The sequence below is a fragment of the Juglans microcarpa x Juglans regia genome, chromosome 8D (assembly GCF_004785595.1).
Source record: "Juglans microcarpa x Juglans regia isolate MS1-56 chromosome 8D, Jm3101_v1.0, whole genome shotgun sequence".
Lineage (NCBI taxonomy): Eukaryota > Viridiplantae > Streptophyta > Magnoliopsida > Fagales > Juglandaceae > Juglans > Juglans microcarpa x Juglans regia.
The window spans coordinates 27,577,635-27,604,031 of NC_054608.1; the positions used below are offsets into that span (position 1 = coordinate 27,577,635).

General features: G+C 35.9%; 1 protein-coding gene and 1 long non-coding RNA gene across 2 annotated transcripts; both read right to left on the reverse strand.

The window, feature by feature from the left end:
- Nucleotides 1-20,814: 20,814 nt before the first annotated feature.
- LOC121242617 lies at nucleotides 20,815-21,568 on the reverse strand. Its single transcript, XR_005935928.1, has 2 exons — nucleotides 21,532-21,568; nucleotides 20,815-21,264 (listed from the first exon to the last, which is right to left on the reverse strand). It is a non-coding gene; the product is annotated as an uncharacterized LOC121242617 (long non-coding RNA).
- A 1,169-nt stretch (nucleotides 21,569-22,737) lies between these two features.
- On the reverse strand, nucleotides 22,738-24,493 carry LOC121242618. The gene has a single exon (XM_041140531.1). It carries the CDS (start codon nucleotides 24,261-24,263, stop codon nucleotides 22,890-22,892), a length of 1,374 nt encoding a protein of 457 aa, XP_040996465.1. The 5' UTR covers nucleotides 24,264-24,493; the 3' UTR covers nucleotides 22,738-22,889.
- Nucleotides 24,494-26,397: the final 1,904 nt, after the last annotated feature.

Below are 26,397 nucleotides of genomic sequence, written 5' to 3' on the forward strand. Positions count from 1 at the left end.
CAACAATTTTCTTTTCAAGAGTTCTTTCTTTGGTTATTAAGATTTTAGAGTGCAAACATGTCAAACTACAAATCTCAATTAAGAAAAATGAGTAGGTATTATCTCATTGGTTAAATAAGGGGCTAACTAAAATTATTTTTACAATTTTTTATACAACCATGCTTTAAATTGAAGGTATTTGGTAAAATGATATTATTTTTATAAGAAATATTGTATATGTATCATTTTCCTAAAGGCCTTAGAACAATTATACAACAACTAATAAGATCACTTTTAGGAATTAAAAAAGAAAATATTAAGATTTAAGATTTTTTGGAATTTTTGTTTCTCTACCTTATAAATGGAAGTCAAAGAGTTCTTATATTATATGGGAAGAAGGTACTAGGAAAGAGGTCTAATCCGATGTATATATAAGACTATATATCAGGCAAGATTTTGTCTTATGAGTAGTAATCACTTTATTGAAAAAGTGATAAATCATTTCATACTCGAAAACAATAATCGAAAATTAAGGTATCCTAATATTATATTACATTTTAGAGAATTGCTTTAATCATAAAGAGATTTTACAAAAATAAAGACACAGGCTGATGTAATTTAAGGTAATACATTAGATTGTAAAACTATTTTTATTGTAAAATAGATTTAACGTATCATATGAAAAATTTGTAGATTTACTTTTATGAAATATCTTTGTAGCTGTAGCACTTATCGTTTAAAATATATTTCAAAGCTAAATTAAATTGGTTGCTGGAGATAACAAATAGTTTATTCTAGATTTAGATTTTTTAAAGTTTTTATATGAATTCTCAAATTTAGAATGAGAAAGAGATAAACATATAAAATAGATCCTATAATATTTATTGAGCATTAATGAGAAATTCATTCCGAGGGGTAGAATTTAGAAATCCACTAATGCATACTATAAATATCATCAAAGGAAACAATTTTCAACAAGTGCAAAAATAATTGTTCAAATTGTGGAATGAAACATGACTATCATTATCAAGATGTGCACCATACATCATCCTCACATCCCAAGGGCAACCTGGCAATGGATGGCATTTGGAAATGTTGGTTTCAATCTATTTGTGCTCATAAAACAAAGCCCACCAAGTAGTTGGAGGAGTAGTTGGAGAGATGGAAGTGAAATAAAGATTGAAGATTACATATATGGCCATAGTTTCTCCATATATTGGGTATGTTGTTCTCTGGCTCTTTTCTATCAATGTTCAGAACAATGTAATGATGATAGAAGACTTTGGGACTCTCTTTGAAAAAAAAATTAATAAATTTGAGACTCACATAAAAAAAAATATATTTTTTAATAATAAATCTTACTTTTTTTTCAAAATGAATACGCGGAGTTTATAAACCCTAAAACTATATCTAACATGTTTTCTTATGATAGTGTTATTTGTTTTTTGGTCGGCATGCAAATGATTGAAAACTAGGCTTGGTACGAGGACAGGGGTTTTGAAGAAGAAGTTGTTTTACAAGGATGTTGGAATAAATAGATTCAAAATATTGAATCATGGGTTACATTCTAGTGAGGATCAAAAACTCTAATGACTTCAAATTATATTCTAATAATATTTTAATTTTATAATATTTTTATTCAAATTTTTCTTTCTTCTTTTCTAAAATTCTAAAAAACTCTCAATTCAAATCATTTCATTACTATTCACAAACCATTTCACTATTATTTATAAATCATCTTATCTCATTTTACTATCCAAACAAAATATTAGAGTTCTTATGACCTAGAATTAGAGAAATTCTTTTAATATTTATTGAGAATTTAATAATGTTAAAAATCTTCTAAGACAATAAAAAATAATGTGAGGTCCATAATTTATGATATTCGAAGAGTCATAAATACTACAGAAAGTCGGATAGAAAATTTAAGAAATTTAAATCCATGATAGAGAAAGGGAGAGGTATTGTATTCTTTTCCAAGTTGTGGATAAGAGATCTGCTTGGACTAAGCCACCTGCTTTACTAGTTTAAAATGAATTGGGATGCATTGGAGTGATTATAAGAGATACCAGTAGTCAAGTAATTAGATGCTGTCGTGACTCAAAACCCTTAGTTGCTAATTCTTTTATGGCTGAAGATGTTGCACTGCAAGTGATTCAATATTTGCAGAAAGATAGCCATGATATGAGCCCAATTGGCCTGCTCATGGAAGACACAAAATTGATTCTCAAGTCATTTGCTCAATGGTCTATTCATCACACTAATAAGCTAGCAAATGAAGTTGCACACTACCTTTCTCAAGATGCTATTCATCACGGATGCTATGTTAGATGTAGAAATGATTCCTGATTGTATTAAGTTTATTGTTTTAAGGAAGCTTTGTAATGGTTGATTGATAAAGCATCTTTCTTTAAAAAAAAAAAAAAATTGTGGAAAAGAAATTTGTCACAGGTAAGAATCTTCACACGTAGAGATTTGAAATAGTAGATTTATTTATTTATTTTCTTATCATCATATCATATGCGACGTAAAAAAATATATTCAATACTTAAAATATTTTTATTCAATTTTTTTCTCTCTTCTTTTTTAAAATTCTAAAAAATTCTCAATTCAAATCATTTTATTATTATTATAAACTATTTCACTATTATTCACAGATAATTTTATCTGATCTCATTATCCAAATGAGACATTAGAGTTCTTAGAACCCAGAATTAGAGAAAGTCCTATAATATTTATTGAGAATTTAATACTGTTGAAAATCTTCTAAGACAGTAAAAGTGTGGGATATTTTTTTTTTCATAGGACTTTCTCCCATATTACTATTCATCCCCACATTCCATATCTGACAGTTTTTTTTTCATAGTGTGAAGTTTTTTTTATTGGGTGTGGGATAGTAAATAGTAGTTGATGAGAAGAATTATTTAAGTAAGAATCTTCACATGTAGAGGTTTGAAATAGTATATTTATTTAATTATTTATCATTTTTCTTAATCATCATATCATATGCGATGTAAAAAAAAAATAGATTCAATATTTACAATATTTAATTAAATAAAATATCAATTATAATTAATCTCTATTTAAAATTATTATTTATTTTAAAAATACAAGCGAATAAAAAAAGATAAATCAATTTAATTATTTATATTTTGTGTAGTAGCAAAAGGCGAAGATGGAAATAGACGAGAGCATGAGACGAGAGAGTCCTTTGTTGGTTCCGAGAGATTGCATCATTTGTTTTTTTATCTTTCATAGGGATTCTCATTTCTTTGTACCATCGACTATTTATTTGGAAGGCACCGACAATTTCGATGGGTGTGGTAGTAATAGAACCTTCTCATTTGAGGCTGTTCTTTTTCTTCAAGGTAAACAATCATATTGTTTTTAATAGTGTTAAAAAATTGTTAAAATATTATTTTAGTTTTTGAATTTAAAAAAATTAAATTATTTGTTGTGTTTTATTTAAAAGTTTAAAGCTCCATTTAAATAGTAAAATGAGATGAGATGATTTTAGATAAAAATTGAATAAAATATTATTAGAATAAAATTAAAAAAATTGTAATAATGAGATGAGATGAGATGAAATCATTTCTGCATCCAAACAGAGCCTAGAAAGTTGTAATAATTAAGTAATAATTAGATAAAAAATTTAAAAATTTGAATTTGAAAATTCGTGCTTAAATGATGTTTGGTAAAGAGACAAGACAAGATAAGATAAGATAGTTCTCAAACAAGATTTACGACATTTTAGTTTAGTTTATAGGTCTTCATATCCGCAACTCAAAACGGTTTTCGGATTCAGAATCGATATGTGTATTCCATTACATAATAAATATCTACAAATTTAATATTCGGAGATATATTCAAAATCAAGATTCTACAGTGTCTATTGGAGTTTGGCAAGGATTCACCTTGAAATCTTTGTAATATAGTGGTTTGTTGCTTATATGTACGTTTGAACTTTTGTTTGAATTAATGTAAGTTTAAAAAAGGTGTGGTGATGAGTTAAGGAATCAAAACAATGGGCAAAAAGTCATATTTAAAAGTTGGTTTAAGATTAGACATTAAAAGTAGAAGGAGGGAGAGAGAGAAGAAGGGAAAGTATTGAAAGTTGGAAGAGGTAGATGGAAATGAGCGGGACACACGAGGTACGCATGGCGAGCGAGCCAGAAATGAGTAGGTCTCATGAATAACCCACGCCATCACACGTCCGGACCCCTCTCTCTCGTTTCCCTACTTTGAGGATATTTGCTAAGGTAATCAAGGACCAAACTTTATTGACGAGAACTGTTATAGATATAAAAAAAATTTATAAATTGATGTGATTTTATGAAATTTATTAGATTTATTTTATAATAAAAGTAATTTTATAATTTAATATTATTACTGTTATATATATAAAAAGATTATATAAAATAAATTTATAAATTGATGTGATTTATTTTGTGTAATTATTTTATGATTAAAGTATTTTCCTTATTTGATTCAACGACTTTTAACAACATTTTATTTTGTTTCAACAAATAATCATAACAACCATTCAAGAATATTTGTAATAATTGGACCATGATCTGCAGAACTATGACTCCATCATAAATCAATCTTTTTTTTTTTTTTTAATGGTGTTTTCCGCCTATGAATTACCATATATTCATTATTTATATTTCACAAAATTTACTTTAAGCGTAAAAGAATAAATTAAATATAGTTCGGGAGTGAGAAATCATCACTTATTCCAAAATTTTAAACTGATGAAAAAAATAGATTTTACTATTTATTTTATATCTTAACACTTCACTTCACGTGTGGGCCAGATCTCCCCTCAAAGGATAACCCAACATGTAAAATATTTAATTAAATGAGGTAGAATGTAAAGTTAAGGTTCGAACTCAGGACCTCTACTTTGATACTATGTGAAATTATCACTTGTCTAAAAAGTTTAAGCTGATAAGAAGAGATAGATTTTATTATTTATTTTATATTTTATCACTCTCCCTTACATCTGGGCAAGACTCTCCCTTAATAGGTGACATAATACGTAAAATATTTAATTAAATGTGATAAAATATAGAATAATGGTTTGAATTCAGGATTTCTGCTTTGATACCATATGAAATCATTACTTGTCTCAAAATTTTAAACTGATATGAAGAGGTAGATTATATTATTAATTTTATATCTTAACATGAAGAAAATATAAAGTAATTTTTTTTTTCCTTTATAGCACTAACATTGGTTGGCTAATATGACACTTTTTAGCTTTTGCTCACCTACTTGAAACTTTAATCCCACGTTAAATTAACAATCTCATTTTATAATAATGAAATATTATTATTTTTTTAATCTTCATATACTTTTTAATATATATATATATATATATCATTTTCATAATTTTCAATAAGTACTTATAGATCAAAATACATAAAATATGTACAACTACCTAAGTTAATTTCATTGTCAAGCACAAAGCATCAAAATATGAACAAAATGAGCTTGGAACTCGCATGTCCAACAATATAAAATGGGCATTGCAATGGCAGATGCCTAAAGTTTCAATGCAAATTTGGTTAAAACTATAAAAAGTTATAAAACCATCCCATATCACACTCTATCTATGTAGTATCTCCAAAACATTGTTCATTCGATTCTTCACCATCTCTCTCTCTCTCTCTCTCTCTTTCTCTTGTGTGCACAATCTCATATAAATATAATTATTTTGAAAGTTCGAAATGATAATTGAAAAAAATAAAAATATATATATATAAAGAATAATATTTTAATAGAATAAAAAAAGAATTTGCATGTACGATGTATAGATTTAAATTCATGTGTCTTTTTGGAGAGTGTGATGCTGATACGCGCATCAATTATCTTTTGTTAAAGGAATTGACAAGGAAATTATCCCAATAAATAAAAGAAATAGTTTGAAATTCATGTGTCTTTTTGGGTGCGTATGTTAAGCTTAGGCATGGCACAATTTGGTCATTAAAAATAGCTTTGATATATATATATATATATATATATATATATATATATATAAAAGGATCCACTAAGGAAGCACTAAGCAAACATTCCTCATAATTAAATGAAATCTCCTCTTTAATTAGAGATTCTCTAATTACCCAATCTAAATTAATCTCCAATATCAAAGACATTTCTTTCACATCTACCTCTTTTCTTTTTTCATCCTACTTTCAATCACTATCCTCTTTTCTTTTTTCTTTTCCTTTTTATTTTTTATTTTTAACTTTTTTCATATTTTTGTGCAATCTCGTGTAATGATATTGCAGACCCACTTACCCACTCATGTTTGTTCAAAGAAAGGAAACTTGTCATAGTTCATTTAAGATCGAGAAAGTGCTTATAAAGTCCACTTACACAATTATATTTTGAATGACAGGTATTTTAGAAAACTAACTTCTAAAAATAACATCATTTTATAAAAATATTCTTATTTTAAATATTGTTGCGAAATATATTGTGAAATGTGATGTTAGCGTATCATTATTCTTTTTCATTTACTTGTAAGAAAAATGATGTTATATTTAAGTGGTTAATATAAAGTACCACATAAAGCATGCTATATTAACTGATATCACTGAAGATGGTAAATTCAAAATAAGGAAATAATTTATATAGTGTTAAAATATGTAAGTCTCGTTTGAAAAAAGTATGAAAAATTTGGAACACGTGAAAAAATTAACTTTTTTATGTTTTTTTCAAAAAAAGTATGTGGAGCTTGCACATCTTAAAACTGTATTTACGTTACTCTAACAAACAACTAAGTGGCCAATCACAAAAAGAGTTTACAGGATGATTTTGTAATATGATATTGGTTGTAACACCAAATTCTTTGTATGAATGATGCTTTTTCTCTCTCCAAACTAGATCGGAGGATCAAATCTATGAGATTTTTAACATTTGAGAAGTACATGATAGATAGAGCCTATCTATCTAAAAAAAAGCATTTAGAAGGCATGCTTTAGACATATTCAGTGACACGTGGCAAATAACATATTATATTAAAAGAATTTTATTCAATTCAAATTAAAGGAAAACTTTGTTGGGTAAATAATATTTTTTTGGTATTTATCTCTGTCTTTGATTTCTAACCATAAAATGGTTGGTTGGGTCTGTCATGGACCATCTTAAGACAGATAACATTTATCTAAAAACTAGTGGCAGCCCCACCAAAGCAAGTATGCAGTTGTGTGGAGGACTATCCTCTCTTAATTCTCACATTAGGTTAAGAATCATTAATCTTGTATTCTGCTTTTGATGATTACCTCCAAATTAATGAATTTGATAATATGTCAAACACCTCCCCCTTATAAGTCATCCTCAGTACTCTCTTGAGTTCATGCAGAATACTGATGTAGAAATTTACATACTGATGCAGTTTATTGTAATATGGTAGAGCTACTTTATGTTAATTATATATTACAAATAATTAAATCTACATTTTTCTCCTCAATGAGTGGGCCCGACACATAAAATATTTAATTAAATGAGAGTAGAGTATAGAATCAGGTTTCTAATTCAGTACATCTGCTCTGATACATGTGAAATCAACACCTGTCCCAAAACCTTAGGTTGATGAGAAAACATAAATTTAATTATCTGTAATATATGCTTAGAGTAATGTTACATACAGTCGTAGAGTGCGTAAGTGCATTACAATCGCTTTTTCATATGCTTAACACTTTAGAATCAAAAAATCTTTACAATCTGATTAATCATTAACTTTGTTATAAGATATGGGTAGACTAAACATTTTTCTATCTTAAAGCTTCTGCAATTGGGTGCGTGTAACACCCCGTATTTTAGTGTATTTTTTACTGAAGGAATTATTTTTATGTAATTAAAATAATTTCTCTTATTTTAAATTGGTTGGATTTTAGTGAGTTTATTTCTATGATTTTTATTTGGTGAAAATTATTTTTATGTGCTTTCCAAATATTTATTTATTATTATGCATTTAAATTGCTTTTAATATTTAAATTAATTACCGTGGGATTTAATTATTCCAATTTGACTTTACCATTACGTTTAAATTATTTTATTTAACTTGTGGTTTCAAAATCGTTTCCGTTGGATCATTTTTGTGACCCAAGTTATGAGGATTGGACCTCATTTCTTTTTCCCTCTTTTTCTTTCCTCTCCTTTTCTTTTCCTCTTTTTTTTTTTTCTTTTTCTTCTTATTTTTCCTTCGGATTTATCCTCTCCCGCGCGATCTCTCTCTCTCCTCTCCTCCGCCCGTTTCCATCGTCCACTCCCAGCGCCGCCGTCCGCCGGCGGTGGTCGACACCGCCCAGCCCATTAGATTCCCCAGCCGCCGGCCGTCCTACCCCACCAATATCACCGCCGTTCGTGCCGCCGTTAGCCTCCACGAAGCCCACGAAACCCACGACGCCGCGGCACATTTTCCTCCATTGCGCCGCCGTCGCACCGCCATTGGCCACCATCTTCCTACCACTTCATCCCCGGCCTCTTGGCAACCCATTGGACCCAACCCCAGCTCCGATCCGTCACCGGTGAAGCCCCACCAAGTCCATCTCCGATTTGCACTTTTTTGGCCTAAAACCACCCCTTGCGCCGCCACCCACGGCAAACCACCACCACCACTAGCTTCACCGACCTCCCTAGGCCCTACCCTATCAATCTTGGGTCTTCGTTTGTCCTCGTTGAAAAGTTGGTAATTGTGACCCACGGCCACAGTGTATTTTACACTGTGGTGTTGCTCAAACGTCGCCTTTTTCAACTTCGTGATCCTCGAAAAATTATTATATTGCACTGTAAGTATTTCTCCAAAGAACTTTCGTAATTTAAATGTATTTTTGCACTAACCCATTTCACTGTGTTTTTGGCATGCCGGACTGAGTCCGAGGAGTTCGGGGGTCGGTTGGATTTGTGATTGGAGTTGTTTGGTTGGATTTGATTGGATTGGTATCTGTTGGTTTGGACATTGTGTTGGTACATGTGCATTTCATTATTTCATGCATGATCATGTTTGTAAAAGAAAACTGGGTTTTCGTGTATTGCATTCATGTTCATGTGCTTTGAAAAGCTATGATTTTATGTGTTAATATTTTTGGTGCGTGTGTATCACGACCCCAAGCCGAGATGGGGCATTAACTCGGTGGAGCTCCTCTGGTTACTCGGGAGCGGAATATACTGAGTAACGTCCCCTGGATTGTCGCCGGGCGACAATGGGTTCGGACGAGATGGTCTCGTGCCGACTCCGTGGTCCTTCTGCTGGCGGGGACTAGAGGATGTCTGGCCACGTACGCGCTGGGCGCGGAACTGGGCATCGCTCGTTGCGTAGTGTGGGTGCTTGGCCATGTACGCGCTGGGCGCGGAACTGAGCACCGCTGCGAAGCCAGGACGTGCGGATGGTCCATAGGGGAGACCATGGTGCATATGGAAATAATGCATGGTGCATTTGGTATTAATGCACTATTTTTTGGGAAAATAGTGCGAGTTGATTTTTGGGTAAATTATTTTCTGGGAAAATGTTTTACGGATAATTTGGACCAAAATGAGATTTTGGTGTGTGTTGGAAATTTATCATTTTCGGGGAAATGATGTTTTGTGAAAAAATGCATGTTTTCATGTGCATGCATGTTAGTTGCATTTAATGCATTTTATATTACGTTGTTGTTTGGGTTATACTTACCTGCGAGACCATTTTGTGGTGTCGCAGATTTTGATGCTGATGAGGAGGAGGAGGGCGAGCCTGAGGAGACGGCTCCGCCTGAGGAGTGATCTGGGATCACTCGTTTGTAGCTTTTAAAACTATTGTAAATTATTTTATGGATGACTGTATAACTGCTATTTAAATCTTTACTGATGTTTGATTGTAATTAAATTCTGGTACTTAGTTGACTATCCGCTGCGTTATTTTATTTGAACACTGTTGCATGTACACACACTGGCACTTCGTTGGGATGCGTGACCGTGTTGTCACCATCCTGGCGTCTCGATCCCTGTGTATTTATATAAGGGGGATTGGGGGCGCCACAGGTGGTATCAGAGCAGTTCGGCTCTGGGTAAAACCACATGTCCTTTAGGATAGTACCAGAAAATTATTTTTATTATTATTAAAAAAAAAATTTTAAAAGTTATGTAAGTTAAGTTAATTATTTTATATTATGAGTTGTTGCTATGTCATTTTATGTTAATTGTTATTATTTAAATTATTTTATTTATCGCTTTAATTATTGTTTATTTTTGGTTGAATATAAATTATATGGATTTAAGCGGGGTTGGAGAATGTTCTATGACAGGATTATGGTGAGGCCAAGATGGCGAGCTGAGGTGCCTGAAGATGAGTTACCTAGAGGTGATGGAAATTATGCTATGGCAAGAGCATTAAATAGAATGACAGAATTTCTTCAACAGAATTTCCGACCGCCGCAGGGAGATTCAAGTAGAGGAGCCCAAGTGGGGTGTCCCTATGAGCGCTTCCTAACGCATAGGACCCCTGCCTTCATTGGGGAGGAGGACCCAATGCGAGCTAGGAGGTGGATTCAAGATTTGGAAAGAACATTTGAAGTTTGTGGATGCACGGAGGCTCAGATGGTATTATATGGAAGTTATATGCTGCAAGGTGAAGCGGCAAATTGGTGGGAGACCAAGCGGACATTATTAGAAATGGAGTTGGGTTCCTTGGCTGCTGTGTCTTGGCAGCGTTTCAAGAAAGAGTTCGATGACCGGTTCTTTCCTGCTTCAGTGAGAAGGCAAAAGGCTCGGGAGTTCAATAATTTGGTCCAAGGTGGCATGACTGTGGAGCAATATGCAAGAAAGTTTATGGAGCTTGGACGGTTCGCTCCTCACCTCATTACTACGGAGGAGTTGCGGGTCGAGCGCTTCCTGGAGGGTTTGCGCCATGAGGTACGTAAACAAGTGGCCTGCCTTCGGATTAAGGACTTTCAAGAGTTAGTGGATTTAGCCAGCATTGCAGAGTGGGAAAACAGTTTTGGAGCAGGTTCCCCTCCGGGTCAGAAAAGGCGGAGTTACCTTGGCGAAAGGAGTAGTTCTGGGTCGCCTCATAAGTTCGTGCAAAGGACTAGTGCCCGTCCGCAGACGACCACCGGTGTTCGTGCTGGAGGTCGAGCTCCAGTTTGTAACAGGTGCAATAGAGCCCATGAGGGTGAGTGTGGCCAGAGAGGAATTCAGTGTTTTAGATGTGGCCAGCCGGGTCACTTTGCTCGGGAGTGTCCTGGTCAAGTTCAAGGAGGGCAAGAAGCGCGAGGAGCGCGAGGAGGTCGACGAGGTGGAAGGGGCAACCAGAGACAGTTGGTACAAGCTCGGGTTTATGCAGTGACCCCTGGTGATGTGGATTACGGAGCTCCAGAGACCCACGATGCTGGGGTTATTACTGGTATGCATTTAATCATTTTAATTTGATTTAATATTGCTATGGTTGGATTATTTGGGATTGTCTGGTGGATGTGTTTGCTTTAGGTAGAGTTCGCCTATATGATTTCTATGCATGTACTTTGTTTGATTCTGGGGCGTCTCGATCTTTTGTGTCTGCCACTTTTGCACGGATGTGTAATCTGATCACGGAGCCTTTATCGCAAACTCTAGTAGTGGCACTTCCAAATGGTGAGATGGTGTGGTGCTCTAAAGTTGCTTTGGGCTGTCCTTTGGATTTTGGAGGGAGGACACTGGATGCAGATTTGATTGTATTCAAGTTGCTGGGATTTGATATAATTCTGGGAATGGACTGGCTATATCGATATTCAGCAAATATTGATTGTAGAAGTCGGGTAATTGGTTTTCAACTCTCGGATGATGATTATGTGGAATTCGCGGGAAGTAAGTTGAAGGCAAAACCAACAATTATATCAGCAATTCAAGCTAGGAGAGATATAGCTCGTGGAGCAGATGCTTTTTTGGTCCAAGTTGAGTCTACGTCATCTGAGAAGAAGTCGTTAGTAGATATTCCAGTTGTGGGCGAGTTTCCTGATGTGTTTGTAGATGATTTGCCCGGATTGCCTCCCGTTCGCGATATGGAATTTGTTATTGATTTGGAACCTGGTGCGGCTCCTGTGCATAAAGCACCTTATAGCATGGCACCGGCTGAATTAAAAGAGTTGAAGACTCAATTGCAAGAACTGGTCGACAAGGGATTTATTCAGCCTAGTACTTCACCGTGGGGAGCGCCCGTGTTGTTTGTCAAGAAGAAAGATGGTACTCTCAGAATGTGTATAGATTATCGGGAGCTTAACAAAGTGACTATTAAGAACAAGTATCCTCTACCAAGAATTGATGATTTGTTTGACCAACTTCAGGGAGCGGCTATCTTTTCGAAGATTGATTTGAGGTCAGGGTACTATCAGTTGAGAATAAGAGATAAGGACGTGCCCAAGACTGCTTTCAGGACGAGGTATGGGCATTATGAATTTAAGGTGATGTCTTTTGGGTTAGCTAATGCCCCTGCTGCTTTTATGGATTTAATGAATAGGGCGTTTCGGCCTTTCTTGGATTCTTTTGTGGTGGTGTTTCTCGACGACATTTTGATTTATTCTCGAGATTTGGAAGAGCATGCTTGTCACCTTCGCCTGGCACTTGGGAAATTAAGAGAACATCAATTGTACGCTAAGCTGAGCAAGTGTGAATTCTGGTTAGAAGAAGTTAAGTTTCTTGGACATGTGATTTCTCAAGAAGGGGTGGCTGTAGATCCTAGTAAAGTAGAAGCTGTTTTGTCGTGGCCTCGCCCTTCAACAGTTCGTGAGATACGAAGTTTCTTGGGACTTGCCGGTTACTATCGAAGATTTGTGGAAGGTTTTTCTCGGCTATCAGGACCTCTCACTGCCTTGACTAGGAAGAATACTGAGTTTGTATGGTCTGACAAATGTGAGAGAAGTTTTCAAGAGTTGAAGAGAAGATTGACAACGGCACCTATTTTGGCACTTCCGGAGCCACACAAGCCATTTGTGATTTTCAGTGATGCATCCAAATTCGGGTTGGGATGCGTTCTTATGCAAGAGGGACGGGTTGTTGCTTATGCATCTCGTCAGCTGAAGATTTATGAAAGGAATTATCCCACGCATGATTTGGAGTTGGCGGCAATAGTTCTTGCGCTTAAGATCTGGCGGCATTATCTGTATGGCGAAGCCTGTGAAGTTTATACTGATCACAAGAGCTTGAAGCATCTGTTTACTCAGAAGAATCTAAACATGAGGCAGAGACGGTGGTTAGAGCTAATTAGCGACTATCAGTGTGAAATCAAGTATCATCCAGGAAAGGCAAATTTAGTCGCTGATGCCTTGAGTAGGAAATCACAACAAGTGGATGAAGCGGAATCTTCAGATGTGGACTCTCTCCTTTGTGGAATGAGGAGACTTCTTATCGAGAGTTCACAGCAAGAAGAATTATTATCTTCAGTCTTGGATGTCCGAGTAGTGGATTTTGATGAATTAAAGACTCTTCAAAGAAAGGACCCTAATCTGTTGGCTATCAGGAAAAGAGTCAGAAAGTCTAGAGGACCCTTGCATTACAGCTTGGATAAGGATGGCATTCTTAGGTTTCGGGATCGTAGAGTGATTCCCCGAGACTCTGAATTTAAAGAGCGAATTTTAGCAGAAGCTCATGCAGCTCCTTATTCGGTTCATCCAGGAAGCACAAAGATGTATAGGGATTTAAAGAAGAATTTCTGGTGGGAAGGAATGAAGTCGGACATCGCCCTGTTTATTGAGAAATGTGACACATGCCGACAGGTGAAGGCTGAACATCAGAGACCTGCTGGTAGACTCCAACCTCTCCCTATTCCGGAATGGAAGTGGGATGATATTTCTATGGATTTTGTGGTAGGGTTGCCGAGGACTCCTAGTGGGAAGAACTCCATTTGGGTGATTGTGGATCGGTTGACCAAGAGTGCCCATTTCTTGCCTGTTAATAATACTGACTCGTTGGGTAAGTTGACTCGGTTATATGTCAAGGAGATAGTGCGTTTGCATGGAATACCCAAGAGTATTGTGTCAGATCGGGACCCGCGATTCACGTCCCATTTCTGGAAGAGTTTGCAGGCGGCATTAGGCACTAAATTGAAGTTTAGTTCGGCGTATCACCCCCAAACAGACGGCCAATCAGAGCGTACTATTCAGACTCTGGAGGATATGTTGCGGTCTTGTGTCATGGAATTCCAGGGAAGTTGGGAGAATCACTTACCACTTATTGAGTTCTCTTATAATAACAGTTTTCATTCCTCCATCCAGATGGCCCCGTATGAAGCCTTATATGGACGGAAGTGCAGATCGCCTTTATGTTGGGATGAAGTTGGCGAGAACAAATTGCTTGGGCCTGAGTTAATTCAAGAAATGAAGGATCAAGTTCAGTTTATCAGGAAGAAGATGACTGAAGCGCAAAGTCGCCAGAAAAGTTATGCAGTTACAAGAAGAAGAGACTTATCCTTTGAAGAAGGAGATTGGGTTTATCTTAAAGTCTCTCCTATGAAAGGCGTTAAGCGCTTTGGTAAGAAAGGAAAGCTTAGTCCAAGATATATTGGCCATTTTCAGATCGTAGAGAAGGTTGGGCTTGTTGCTTATAGAGTTGCCTTGCCAGATTATTTTGGAGATGTTCATGATGTGTTTCATGTGTCTTCATTGAAGAAGAGTTTTGGACAGCAAGAGCCACGTTTTGTGGATCCCGAACGCATTCAACTGCGGCCCAACCTTACTTATGAAGTTGCCCCGACCCAGATCGTAGATTGGAAAGAGCAAGAGTTAAGGTCCAAGGTAATACCTATGGTGAAAGTGGCATGGGGTGATCCGTTGGCTCAAGATTTCTCTTGGGAGAGAGAGGCCGACATGAGGGAGCAATATCCATACTTGTTTGATTGATTTTGGCGGTATGTTCTAAGTATTCTCTTGGTTGAATCTTGATCTTGTCTTGGTGTAATATTTGACCTTGCCAATTTCGTGAACGAAATTTTTTTTAAGGGGGGAGGATGTAACACCCCGTATTTTAGTGTATTTTTTACTGAAGGAATTATTTTTATGTAATTAAAATAATTTCTCTTATTTTAAATTGGTTGGATTTTAGTGAGTTTATTTCTATGATTTTTATTTGGTGAAAATTATTTTTATGTGCTTTCCAAATATTTATTTATTATTATGCATTTAAATTGCTTTTAATATTTAAATTAATTACCATGGGATTTAATTATTCCAATTTGACTTTACCATTACGTTTAAATTATTTTATTTAACTTGTGGTTTCAAAATCGTTTCCGTTGGATCATTTTTGTGACCCAAGTTATAAGGATTGGACCTCATTTCTTTTTCCCTCTTTTTCTTTCCTCTCCTTTTCTTTTCCTCTTTTTTTTTTTCTTTTTCTTCTTATTTTTCCTTCGGATTTATCCTCTCCCGCGCGATCTCTCTCTCTCCTCTCCTCCGCCCGTTTCCATCGTCCACTCCCAGCGCCGCCGTCCGCCGGCGGTGGTCGACACCGCCCAGCCCATTAGATTCCCCAGCCGCCGGCCGTCCTACCCCACCAATATCACCGCCGTTCGTGTCACCGTTAGCCTCCACGAAGCCCACGAAACCCACGACGCCGCGGCACATTTTCCTCCATTGCGCCGCCGTCGCACCGCCATTGGCCACCATCTTCCTACCACTTCATCCTCGGCCTCTTGGCAACCCATTGGACCCAACCCCAGCTTCGATCCGTCACCGGTGAAGCCCCACCAAGTCCATCTCCGATTTGCACTTTTTTGGCCTAAAACCACCCCTTGCGCCGCCACCCACGGCAAACCACCACCACCACTAGCTTCACCGACCTCCCTAGGCCCTACCCTATCAATCTTGGGTCTTCGTTTGTCCTCGTTGAAAAGTTGGTAATTGTGACCCACGGCCACAGTGTATTTTACACTGTGGTGTTGCTCAAACGTCGCCTTTTTCAACTTCGTGATCCTCGAAAAATTATTATATTGCACTGTAAGTATTTCTCCAAAGAACTTTCGTAATTTAAATGTATTTTTGCACTAACCCATTTCACTGTGTTTTTGGCATGCCGGACTGAGTCCGAGGAGTTCGGGGGTCGGTTGGATTTGTGATTGGAGTTGTTTGGTTGGATTTGATTGGATTGGTATCTGTTGGTTTGGACATTGTGTTGGTACATGTGCATTTCATTATTTCATGCATGATCATGTTTGTAAAAGAAAACTGGGTTTTCGTGTATTGCATTCATGTTCATGTGCTTTGAAAAGCTATGATTTTATGTGTTAATATTTTTGGTGCGTGTGTATCACGACCCCAAGCCGAGATGGGGCATTAACTCGGTGGAGCTCCTCTGGTTACTCGGGAGCGGAATATACTGAGTAACGTCCCCTGGATTGTCGCCGGGCGACAATGGGTTCGGACGAGATGGTCTCGTGCCGACTCCGTGGTCCTTCTGCTGGCGGGGACTAGAGGATGTCTGGCCACGTACGCGCTGGGCGCGGAACTGGGCATCGCTCGTTGCGTAGTGTGGGTGCTTGGCCATGTACGCGCTGGGCGCGGAACTGAGCACCGCTGCGAAGCCAGGACGTGCGGATGGTCCATAGGGGAGACCATGGTGCATATGGAAATAATGCATGGTGCATTTGGTATTAATGCACTATTTTTTGGGAAAATAGTGCGAGTTGATTTTTGGGTAAATCATTTTCTGGGAAAATATTTTACGGATAATTTGGACCAAAATGAGATTTTGGTGTGTGTTGGAAATTTATCATTTTCGGGGAAATGATGTTTTGTGAAAAAATGCATGTTTTCATGTGCATGCATGTTAGTTGCATTTAATGCATTTTATATTACGTTGTTGTTTGGGTTATACTTACCTGCGAGACCATTTTGTGGTGTCGCAGATTTTGATGCTGATGAGGAGGAGGAGGGCGAGCCTGAGGAGACGGCTCCGCCTGAGGAGTGATCTGGGATCACTCGTTTGTAGCTTTTAAAACTATTGTAAATTATTTTATGGATGACTGTATAACTGCTATTTAAATCTTTACTGATGTTTGATTGTAATTAAATTCTGGTACTTAGTTGACTATCCGCTGCGTTATTTTATTTGAACACTGTTGCATGTACACACACTGGCACTTCGTTGGGATGCGTGACCGTGTTGTCACCATCCTGGCGTCTCGATCCCTGTGTATTTATATAAGGAGGATTGGGGGCGCCACAGTGCGTGTGGAGAGCATACGTATGGCACACATCCTGCTAAAATATTTCACCATATTTTTAGTTTAATGAAGCCATAGAAGATCAGAAGATAATGTTTTTCTGTATCACCCAGATTTGGAAAACTTATTTAGATAATGATTCAGTCAATTTTTTTTTCACAAACTTTTTCCCACTCCTTCTTTTCTTTTCCTTGTGATAGTACTTTTGTCTTTGGCACTATCACTTTTGTCATAGATTAAGATAGTGTACTCTAAAAAGTCACATGATACGGGCAGACACGTTGTCCACCAGGAAGCTACCATTCTGTATAAACAATTGAGTAAACTTTATTAGCTTAGTTGACTAGTGCTCATCTGCAGATCAATAAGATATTGCACTATTTATTCTCATGAAGACATGAACTGGTTTTAAACTCAATAAGGATCATCTGCAGAATCAATCTTTCTGCAGAAAATTGTATATAAACTAGCCAGAATCAACCTTGATTCTGCAGAAATTGACATCACAAGTGATCGAGGAGTGCTGCAGCCACAAAGGAATTATACAAAAGTAATCCCACAAATTGACGTGGCTTTATGTGGTCCGTCAGATCTGCTTTACAATAAAAGTAACTTTATAATCTGACAAATCACATCAAGCCACATCAGTTTGTGAGATTACTTTTGTGTAATCACTTTGTAGCTAGAGTATTTATCTTATTTTTATAAGCAACAACTTCAAAATATTGTTGAACTAGGAATCTATGAATAACAACAGCCTAGAGAAGTAGTTTGACTAGGAATCATAAGCATCATATTACACTCTGCAGGTAGGAATCTGCTTCTCATCTTGTTGATTGTGTTTGACTTTGCTTGATCTTCTTGAACTTCTTGTGGCTTATCTTGATCACTTTGAGAGATTGTTTTGTGTTTGACTGCGGTTTTCTTAACAATATATGAGGAACTTTAGAAACAATATCGGGTATGGTGTAGAATGATATAAAAGATTTAAGTAAATATTCTATGACATCAATATATGAGGAACTTTAGAAACAATATCGGGTATGGTGTAGATCGAGAGTTGCCGGAGTTTCACAGTGAGGAAGGGATATTTTTCGGAGTTTATTTACACCATTGCTCCATGTTATCCCTCTAAAAATAAAAGTATGCTTGCAGAAACCAATTTGCTGGTATTCCAAAGTGTCAAATCATAGACAGGAGATGCAAAAATGGAGACAAAGAAGAAAGCTTTTGGAAGGAATCCAATTTCTTCTTACGTGAAGATGAGTAAGCAGTGCATATCTATTCATTAAGATGAAGTGTGTCTGATTACTCTGAGTGTACAAGCAGATGGAGAATGCACACTCACTGATGCCACCCATTTTTTTGATGACAGTGACCTTTGTTTTTACTCATCCCGAGTGAATGCAAGAATGTGATATAACCCCACTTATGTAACCCCAAAGGCAATATCTCAGTTTTGCTACAATGCCTACTCATTGGGGTCTTATCAAATGAGGTCATTTGATGAAATCTAGAGACCATTGGTTAAGACTCATTCTAAAGTTCTTTTATGTGCAAAGACCCAATCCAATTCAGGCATTAGCAAATCTCTTATACCCTGAAAAGGCTTAAGATACTCTCTTTCTTTTTAACAAAGAAAAGAAAATGACAAGCAAGAGTGTTCAATCATCTAATCAGCCTGCTAAAGTTGTATATTTAATCAAAACATCAATAAGAGAAAGTTGTTTTGCTGTCAATTTGATCTGTAGAGAAATTGGCTTTCAGTGCCACTTGCAAGCGTGCTGTATTTTTTTACACAAAAAAGGGACACTCTTTCTGGGGTTGTGTTAAATGGAAGTTTGGTCAACGATCACTCAGTTTGATTGTTTTTCACTCAATAACTGTGTTAGATTTTTTTCCTATTTTCTTCTCTATACATTCTAAATTAGTTATCTGAGATGGAAAGGAAAATCTTGGGAAGTATAACATCTTTAATCTTGTCGGGATGTAAAGCAATGGCTTTACACCATAGCTTCTTTATAATCGGTTTGGTTTTTCACTACAGGATTGGATAGGCTTTAGTTTAGTTCTAGTCATTACATCCATATTTTCACTTTGCTGTAAATATGAGTTGTAAGTGTAAAAGTGGTTGGATAGGATTAGATGACTAGGACAATAGAGATTTATTTAAATCGAGAGATTGTTGAGATTAGATGAATGTAAATATTTCATCTTTATCTAAGAACATTTAATTTGAATTAAGCGGTTATTAGATAATATCTTAAATAAGTCATGAGAGTATGTATCCGAAGTTTAAGGAGTCTGGAATTATCCGGTTGAATGGAAACTATATCTGATGAGAAGACTCAGCGCCAAGTGTCAACAGACGTGTCAGCAGACTCGTTCCTAGCAAAGTTCTCCCGTCAGCAGATTCCTACTGCACCTGAAATTCCTAACAGACTCAGTCCGTCAATAGAATCTTATTGCAGATCAAATACTGGGTAGATTATTTAATTGAGGGATTCGGCTGAGGGTTGCATTTTTTGATCATTTAATTTTGAGAAAGCTTGGAGATATAAGACAAATCCAAGAGCTTGAGTGTGAGAAAATTATTCACAATAATTTTCTAGTGTTTTTCTCTCTCTCTTTGAATGTGTGCTTACTCCGTGTCGGAGTTGAAGTGGTTGAGTTCAGCCACTGGAGTTCCAAGAGGGAAGTTAATAGTTTGAAGATCGCCAAAGGTTTTGGCTGCTACTGCGGTAGAAGACAAATGAGTAATTTGTCTGGTCAAGTAAGAGAGTCAAGTTACAAAATTTTTATAATTGAGATTTATTTGTAATTGATTTTCAAATAATAAAATTGACATTTCTGAGTTTGGCTGTCCCATAGAATTTTACCTTTGAGAAGTTCTTCAAAGGGTCTCCCTTTGTGACCAAAATTGGTGTTACTCACTTTATTCATTTTATGTATTTGATTATTTAACAAATTATCACATGATGCATGACTAACCAATTTATTGAATGAATTGATAGATATTTCTGCTACGTTACAATACAAAGACATTTGGATAATTTCATGAGTGATGCAATCACGTTCTTGGGCTGAGAGTTATGTAGCAAATGCTTTTGAAATGGTGTTGGGAGATGTATCTTCGACTTTGCTCCCTTTGAAATAGTGTAAAACAACCTTCCACTCGCTGACTCCACTGTTTCTCCTTTTTCAGTTGGTTTGAGCTAAATAAAATTATACAATATAAAGCAGTTCTAGGATTCGAAGATCATAAGAAAATTCTTAGGTTTGGAGAATGCATGGGAATGCGTTATAAAGTAAAAGATCATTATTTTACAGATGCATCTAATGTAGTGCATTAGCCTTTCAATGGGAGTTCAAATCAAACGGGAAGTTTGTAGTCTCTCTCTTGTTTCTTCTTTTTCTCGTTTCTATGTGTTCTGTCTCGTTTATTTTTGCAGATAATATAAGATGAGTTAAAATGAATTGAGATTAAAATTAAAAATTGAATTAAATATTATTAAAATATACTTTTTTTAATATTAATCTTATTTTGAAATTTGAAAAAGTTAAATTATTTATTTTATTTTGTGTGAAAATCTGAAAAAATTGTGTACTGATTAGATGAGATGAGTTAAGAGGAGTTGTAAAAAACAAACGAGAGTCCATAACATTGTTTAGCTCCCCATAATCTATTGCAATCTCCCATAATTCAAATACAAGTTTTCCAACGAAAAACAGTCTACCATTGATTTGGGACTGAATTGATTCTCTACCACTGTTATGGCAAATACAGAAATACAAATATGATCATATAGATCGAGTTTGCGCAGAGCTGAGTCACATCTAAAAAAGGAAGAAGAATATGATATGAAGAAGAGGAAAAATCATTTATGTGATGCAGTGTCATGTCTTTGTTCACCATCAACTGTTGTTGCCTGAATTTGAGCTGCATACTGTAAATTCCAAAGGACATCCTCAATAGAAGGACGGCTGCATGATTCCAGAGAAATGCATCTGTTCATTATGGAAATCACAATTGATAAGGATTCTTGCAAGCAAGTGGCTTGTACAATTGGGTCAATTATACGTTTCTGGCCATCCTGGCTGCTCAAAGATGCCTGCAAAATGAACAATCTGGCGTCAAGAATGTATTAAAACCAATGGGAAAAAAAACCATCCACCAATATTGTACCAACTTTGCAGAAATTCTGGTTAGCATCAATTCAATACCCCAAAGAATAGTGAGAATAGTAATACCAACATTATTATAGCATAGAAATGCACTGGATCAGCTAGTTTGTTTAGTTTTCGGGATTTTTGACAATGCTCGCGCACACATACACATTGATATAAACTCTGCAGTTAGTCAGAAATTCAATTCATACCATCTCATTTAGCAAAAAGGACTCTCTTCTAGCACATATACTGAAGATCCAACTGCCTCCAGTAAGATGAATCCGAAAGTATAAACATCATCCTCTAATTTTTTTCATTTGCCTGAAGACAAGGAAACCTTTAAAATGGTTAATTGTATTGCTTGGAAAAATCTCGGGCATACAGCATTCACATCAGCAGGGCCCAATATAAATTCTCGAGTATTGATCAGCACTCATATCCAAAGCATTCTCAGTTCTGCTACTTGTATTCACATTGACTTCTGTCATACTTGTAAAACAAAGTTCCGTTATACTCAGTATTCCTATCAGTGAAGTAGTTGGATGTCATCTTTTGAATGCCTTTTAGTTCTTCAAAGAAGTATCTAGGAAAGTACTAGTTTCATGCCAAATTTTCTCTCTTTCTACTTTATTTTGAGTCTAAAACCATTCTGTCATCACATGAAGTTGCTTCAAGTATGATACAAGAACTGCTGTTCTATCTTTTATGTCACTGGTAAAGTTTGCCTATTGATCATGGTTCTTGCTACTTTATTATCGTATTTGGCAGATACCAGAGGATGCTAGAAGGGCTTCGCCTGATGGGAAGAGAAGGCAGCAACTATCAAGGGGAGATTCAGTGCGAATATATATGAGCCAGCTGGGGGGGGGGGGGGGGGGCTGTTTTTTGCAGATTTCACTTTCCCTCTAATGAAACGCAGTAATGAAACACTGTGTTTCATTAAGCTTGCAATAAGAATTTTCCGAGAAACTTTCCTATATAGTCTGTCCTTTGACTGACATAATATTGTTTCCAGTCAATTGCTAATCTGCTGTCTCCCCTCAGGCTTGGTGAGGCTCTTTGCCTTCCTGGTTTTCCAGAAAATATTAAATTGAAAAACTTGCAGAATCAACAGATCCTCGCATGTACATATGTCCACGTAAACAAAAGCAGAATAAGAAGTGAATGTAAGTACATATATTTCACTAAATATGGTGTCCACCTTAAGAGTTCAATTGAAAGGATCAAAGCAGAAGATTTGAAAAATGAGACGTAAAAAAAAGGCAGAAGAGAACGAAGAACAAAGCTTAAAAAAAGTGCCACCGGTGCTTTTCCTATCATTGATTCTTTCTTGTTCAAGGATGAAGGTGTTCTCAGGAGTGATTTTGAAAGGTATCACCACACTTGTTCAGTACCGGTGCTATTACTGATTTGGTTGCATCCCTTCGAAAATGTTAGAACTTGAAAACTATATAAACTGTCTTTTGGCAACATCCAATAGTTTCTATTCCTATTGGCAACATATGAACTCAATCTGAACTCATGGTCTTTTCGAAAGGCCCAAAGAATTCAATGATCTCATAAATAGTCAAAATCTTAAATCAATGGGGAACCCTTGAAAATCTATCTTGCCTTGGTGCGCTCTAATCACATCAGGAACCTCATTCTGATACTTTTTCACTAACTTCTTGACGAATGTTTTCTCAGTCATTCTCAACATATGAAATATGCCAGTATCTTCCTTAATCAACCCCTTAGACATTAAAAGTTGCAGAACTGAACACCTCGGAATTATCCGCTTCTCCAGGCTAAACAGTAGAAGATTCGGACTCTTGGAGATTATTGAAGGTTTCATCTTCAGATTGTTCACAAAGAACCCCATCACCTTCATGATCTTCTTCTCTGAAGTAATCATACACATTGGTTGCAGCTTGAATGCTAAATCAATTTCATCCTTTGACAAACCAAAACTTTTAAAAGCTTCCACCTTTTTCTCCCACGCTGCTTTACTCACCACTGCCATTGAACGGATGGCTAGAACAAATAGTAGATTATTGGGATCAAAACCAAGTTTCATAACCTCATTAACAATCCCATTAAACCGATAAGTCCTCATAAGCAGCGATCTCGGTTCAAGCAAAAAGATCTTAACAACTAATGAATTGGGAACACCATGGCTAAGCAGTATTGATATGTTAGCCTGTAACACTGTTTCCACATTATATTCAATCAACGAGAAGCGTGCCCTTAACACCTTTAAAACATTATCGTCAGTGCCCACAATCCGCCTAAGCTTTTGAACACAAGGAATGATTTGGTTTTCGAGACTCCTTCCTAAAATATAGGGCTCTATGGATAAACGATTTGCAATTTCGAGGTATGAAAAGCCCAAAGATTTAAAAAACTCTAACTTTGGCTTAAGGATCTTTTGTGTATCGAGCATATACAATGTCGGACGCTTCATGGTCAAAGTCGATATTTGCTCGTCACTGAAACCATGTGCTCTAAAAAACTCAACCACAGTGTATGCATCACGCTCAAGCAAAAGTGGATCTTTGCCGAGAAGTTTGGCGAGGCTAGTGCCAGAAAACCCCAAGGATTTAAACAACTCCATGTTGGGCCTAAGGGTTTTGCCTAAATCGGCCGAAAGCAATAACGGACGACTACTAATTAAATGTCTGATTTGGTTCTGAGTCAAACCGTGAGTTCTCAACAGGTCCAGAACGAGATTGGGATTCTCTACGTTCTCAATGTTGAGCTTCTTGGAAGCTGAAGCAGCCAACTCCAAGGACAGCCCACATGAGTTTCGGAGGAAGGAAACTGTAAGAGATTTAGGATTCGTAGAATTAGGTCGTTCTGAGATGGTTTTGAGAGATGAAGTTGTGAACAAGTGGCCATGGCAGATTAGTGAAGCTCTGGGCCTTAATTGTTGGGGCAGCTTTATGCAGATTAGACGAAACATTTGATTTGATTGCGGAAACGGCTGAATCAATGGTTACCTGGATAGTTTTGAGATGGAATGTGCTGCTATTGAGTTGATTGGAGCTACGGCCTCCTCACTTTCTCTCTGTCTGTGGTTTCAGAGCAGGGTGAGTGCAATAACGCACCGTCCGACAGGGTACGAATCTGAAAGACGAATTTGCTAAGCCTGTGCTTTCAGCTGGAGGGCCACCCCAAACTCCGAAGGCACACCGATCTGTTGTACTGTTCTGTCCGGGCAAATGATTTTAAGGAGAAATATTTCATCTATTACACAAAACTAAATTTATAAATTAAGGTGATTTATACTCACTTTATAAAATTATTTATAATATAAAATAAATTTAATGAATCTCGTAAATAACGTCAATTTATAAATTTATTTTTATATAATATCTTTATATCTATAACAACTCTCTATCAATCTATGACTTTTCTTCTATTATTTTCCTGATTCATACCACATCTAAAAAATAAATCCAACAAGTGAAAAATTATATTTTCAAGCCAAAGATACTCAATACCATGTTAATTTGACTTTTGAAAATTATAATAAATCACACTCGGAGTTGGGATCTCCTAAATTCGACTCTGACATGATTATGCTAGAGTTCAAATTCAAATTCTGACTTTGACTTGTGTAGACTCAGTTTCGATTTTAACTTATCAAAACAAAGTCGAAATGTAATTGGATTTGGATTTTTTTTGAATTTTTTTATCTTCATATTTAACCCAATTTTAAACAATTTTTTTGTGAACTTTCAAATTTCAAATTTATTAAAAATTTATAAAAAAAACTCTTTAAATAAGATCAACAAGATACCCCTGTTAATGGTCATTCCACTTCAATATTTACAGTAAATATTTAATTATGAAAAATTATTAAGAGTAAATATAATAGGAACTCAGCAACAAAGTAAAAACTCACAGGTTTAAAATTTAGCTATTGCTTTGTATGCCATATCAATTGCTAGTGTCTAATTTATTTATAACTTATTTTTATACTACACTTATTTCTAGTGTCTAATTATATGTTATTATATTTTGATAAATTAGTATTGTGTTATTAATTATACAAACCTATCAAAAAAAAAAATTAATGTATTATACTAGACTTATACTATAATGTCTACTTATATGTTATTAGACTTTAATAAATTAATCTTATGTGTTATTAACTTATCATATTATACTTATTTCAATACTAGTATCTAACTTATTTCGATACTTGATTATATGGTAGTCATACTATTATGTTTATATATACTAAATTATTATTAGTCTATTTAAATTATAGTATAAGTATATTATTTTATAATAATTAGTTTCTACTAGTATACTATTGAATTTAACTATACAAGTTCTAGTTATGTAAGTATATAACTATACTAACATATATTTTATATGATCAATAGATAAATATTATTTTTATAGCATATGTACAATATCAAAATCAGAGTTGGAGCAGAAAGTCGGAATCGGTCCTTGCTACAAAAGCAAATAATTCAATGGTAGCTTGATCACAGGTTGAGATTAGAGGCTCAAGTAATTCACCAAAATTTCCAGTTTTGATAGAGCTTTTCTGCAAACCAGCTGGACCTTGACTCCACACGTCCATTGCAGATGGGCAGTTCCACAAAATATGGATCATAGTTTCAAACTCACTCAAGCAAATAGGGCACTTAGAGGATTCACAGATTTGCTTCTTAACTAGATTAAACCTTGTAGGTAATGACTCAAGACAAGCTCTCCACAAAAAGGTCTTAACAGCATTTGGAATCTGAAAATTTCAACAGTTAGTCCACTCAATTTTCTTTGTAATAGCCGAAGAGGACTTACCATACCTTAGTGCATTTAGCTCCTTTTGTAGATGGTATGCACTCTTCACTGTAAATACTCCATCTTTGGTTCCTACACATATTAATTTATCCTCTGCACCAGTGGAACTGATTGGGATCTTATTGATAGTATCAGCTTTAGCTTCTCCAAATATCTCCTTAACCAATTCCTTCTTCCATTCTTTCACTGTATGGTTGATAATAGAAGCCACCTTGGCGTCCCCAGGCAGAATTTGTGAAACAGATTGGACTTTATAACTAGTTGGAATAGGTAACCAC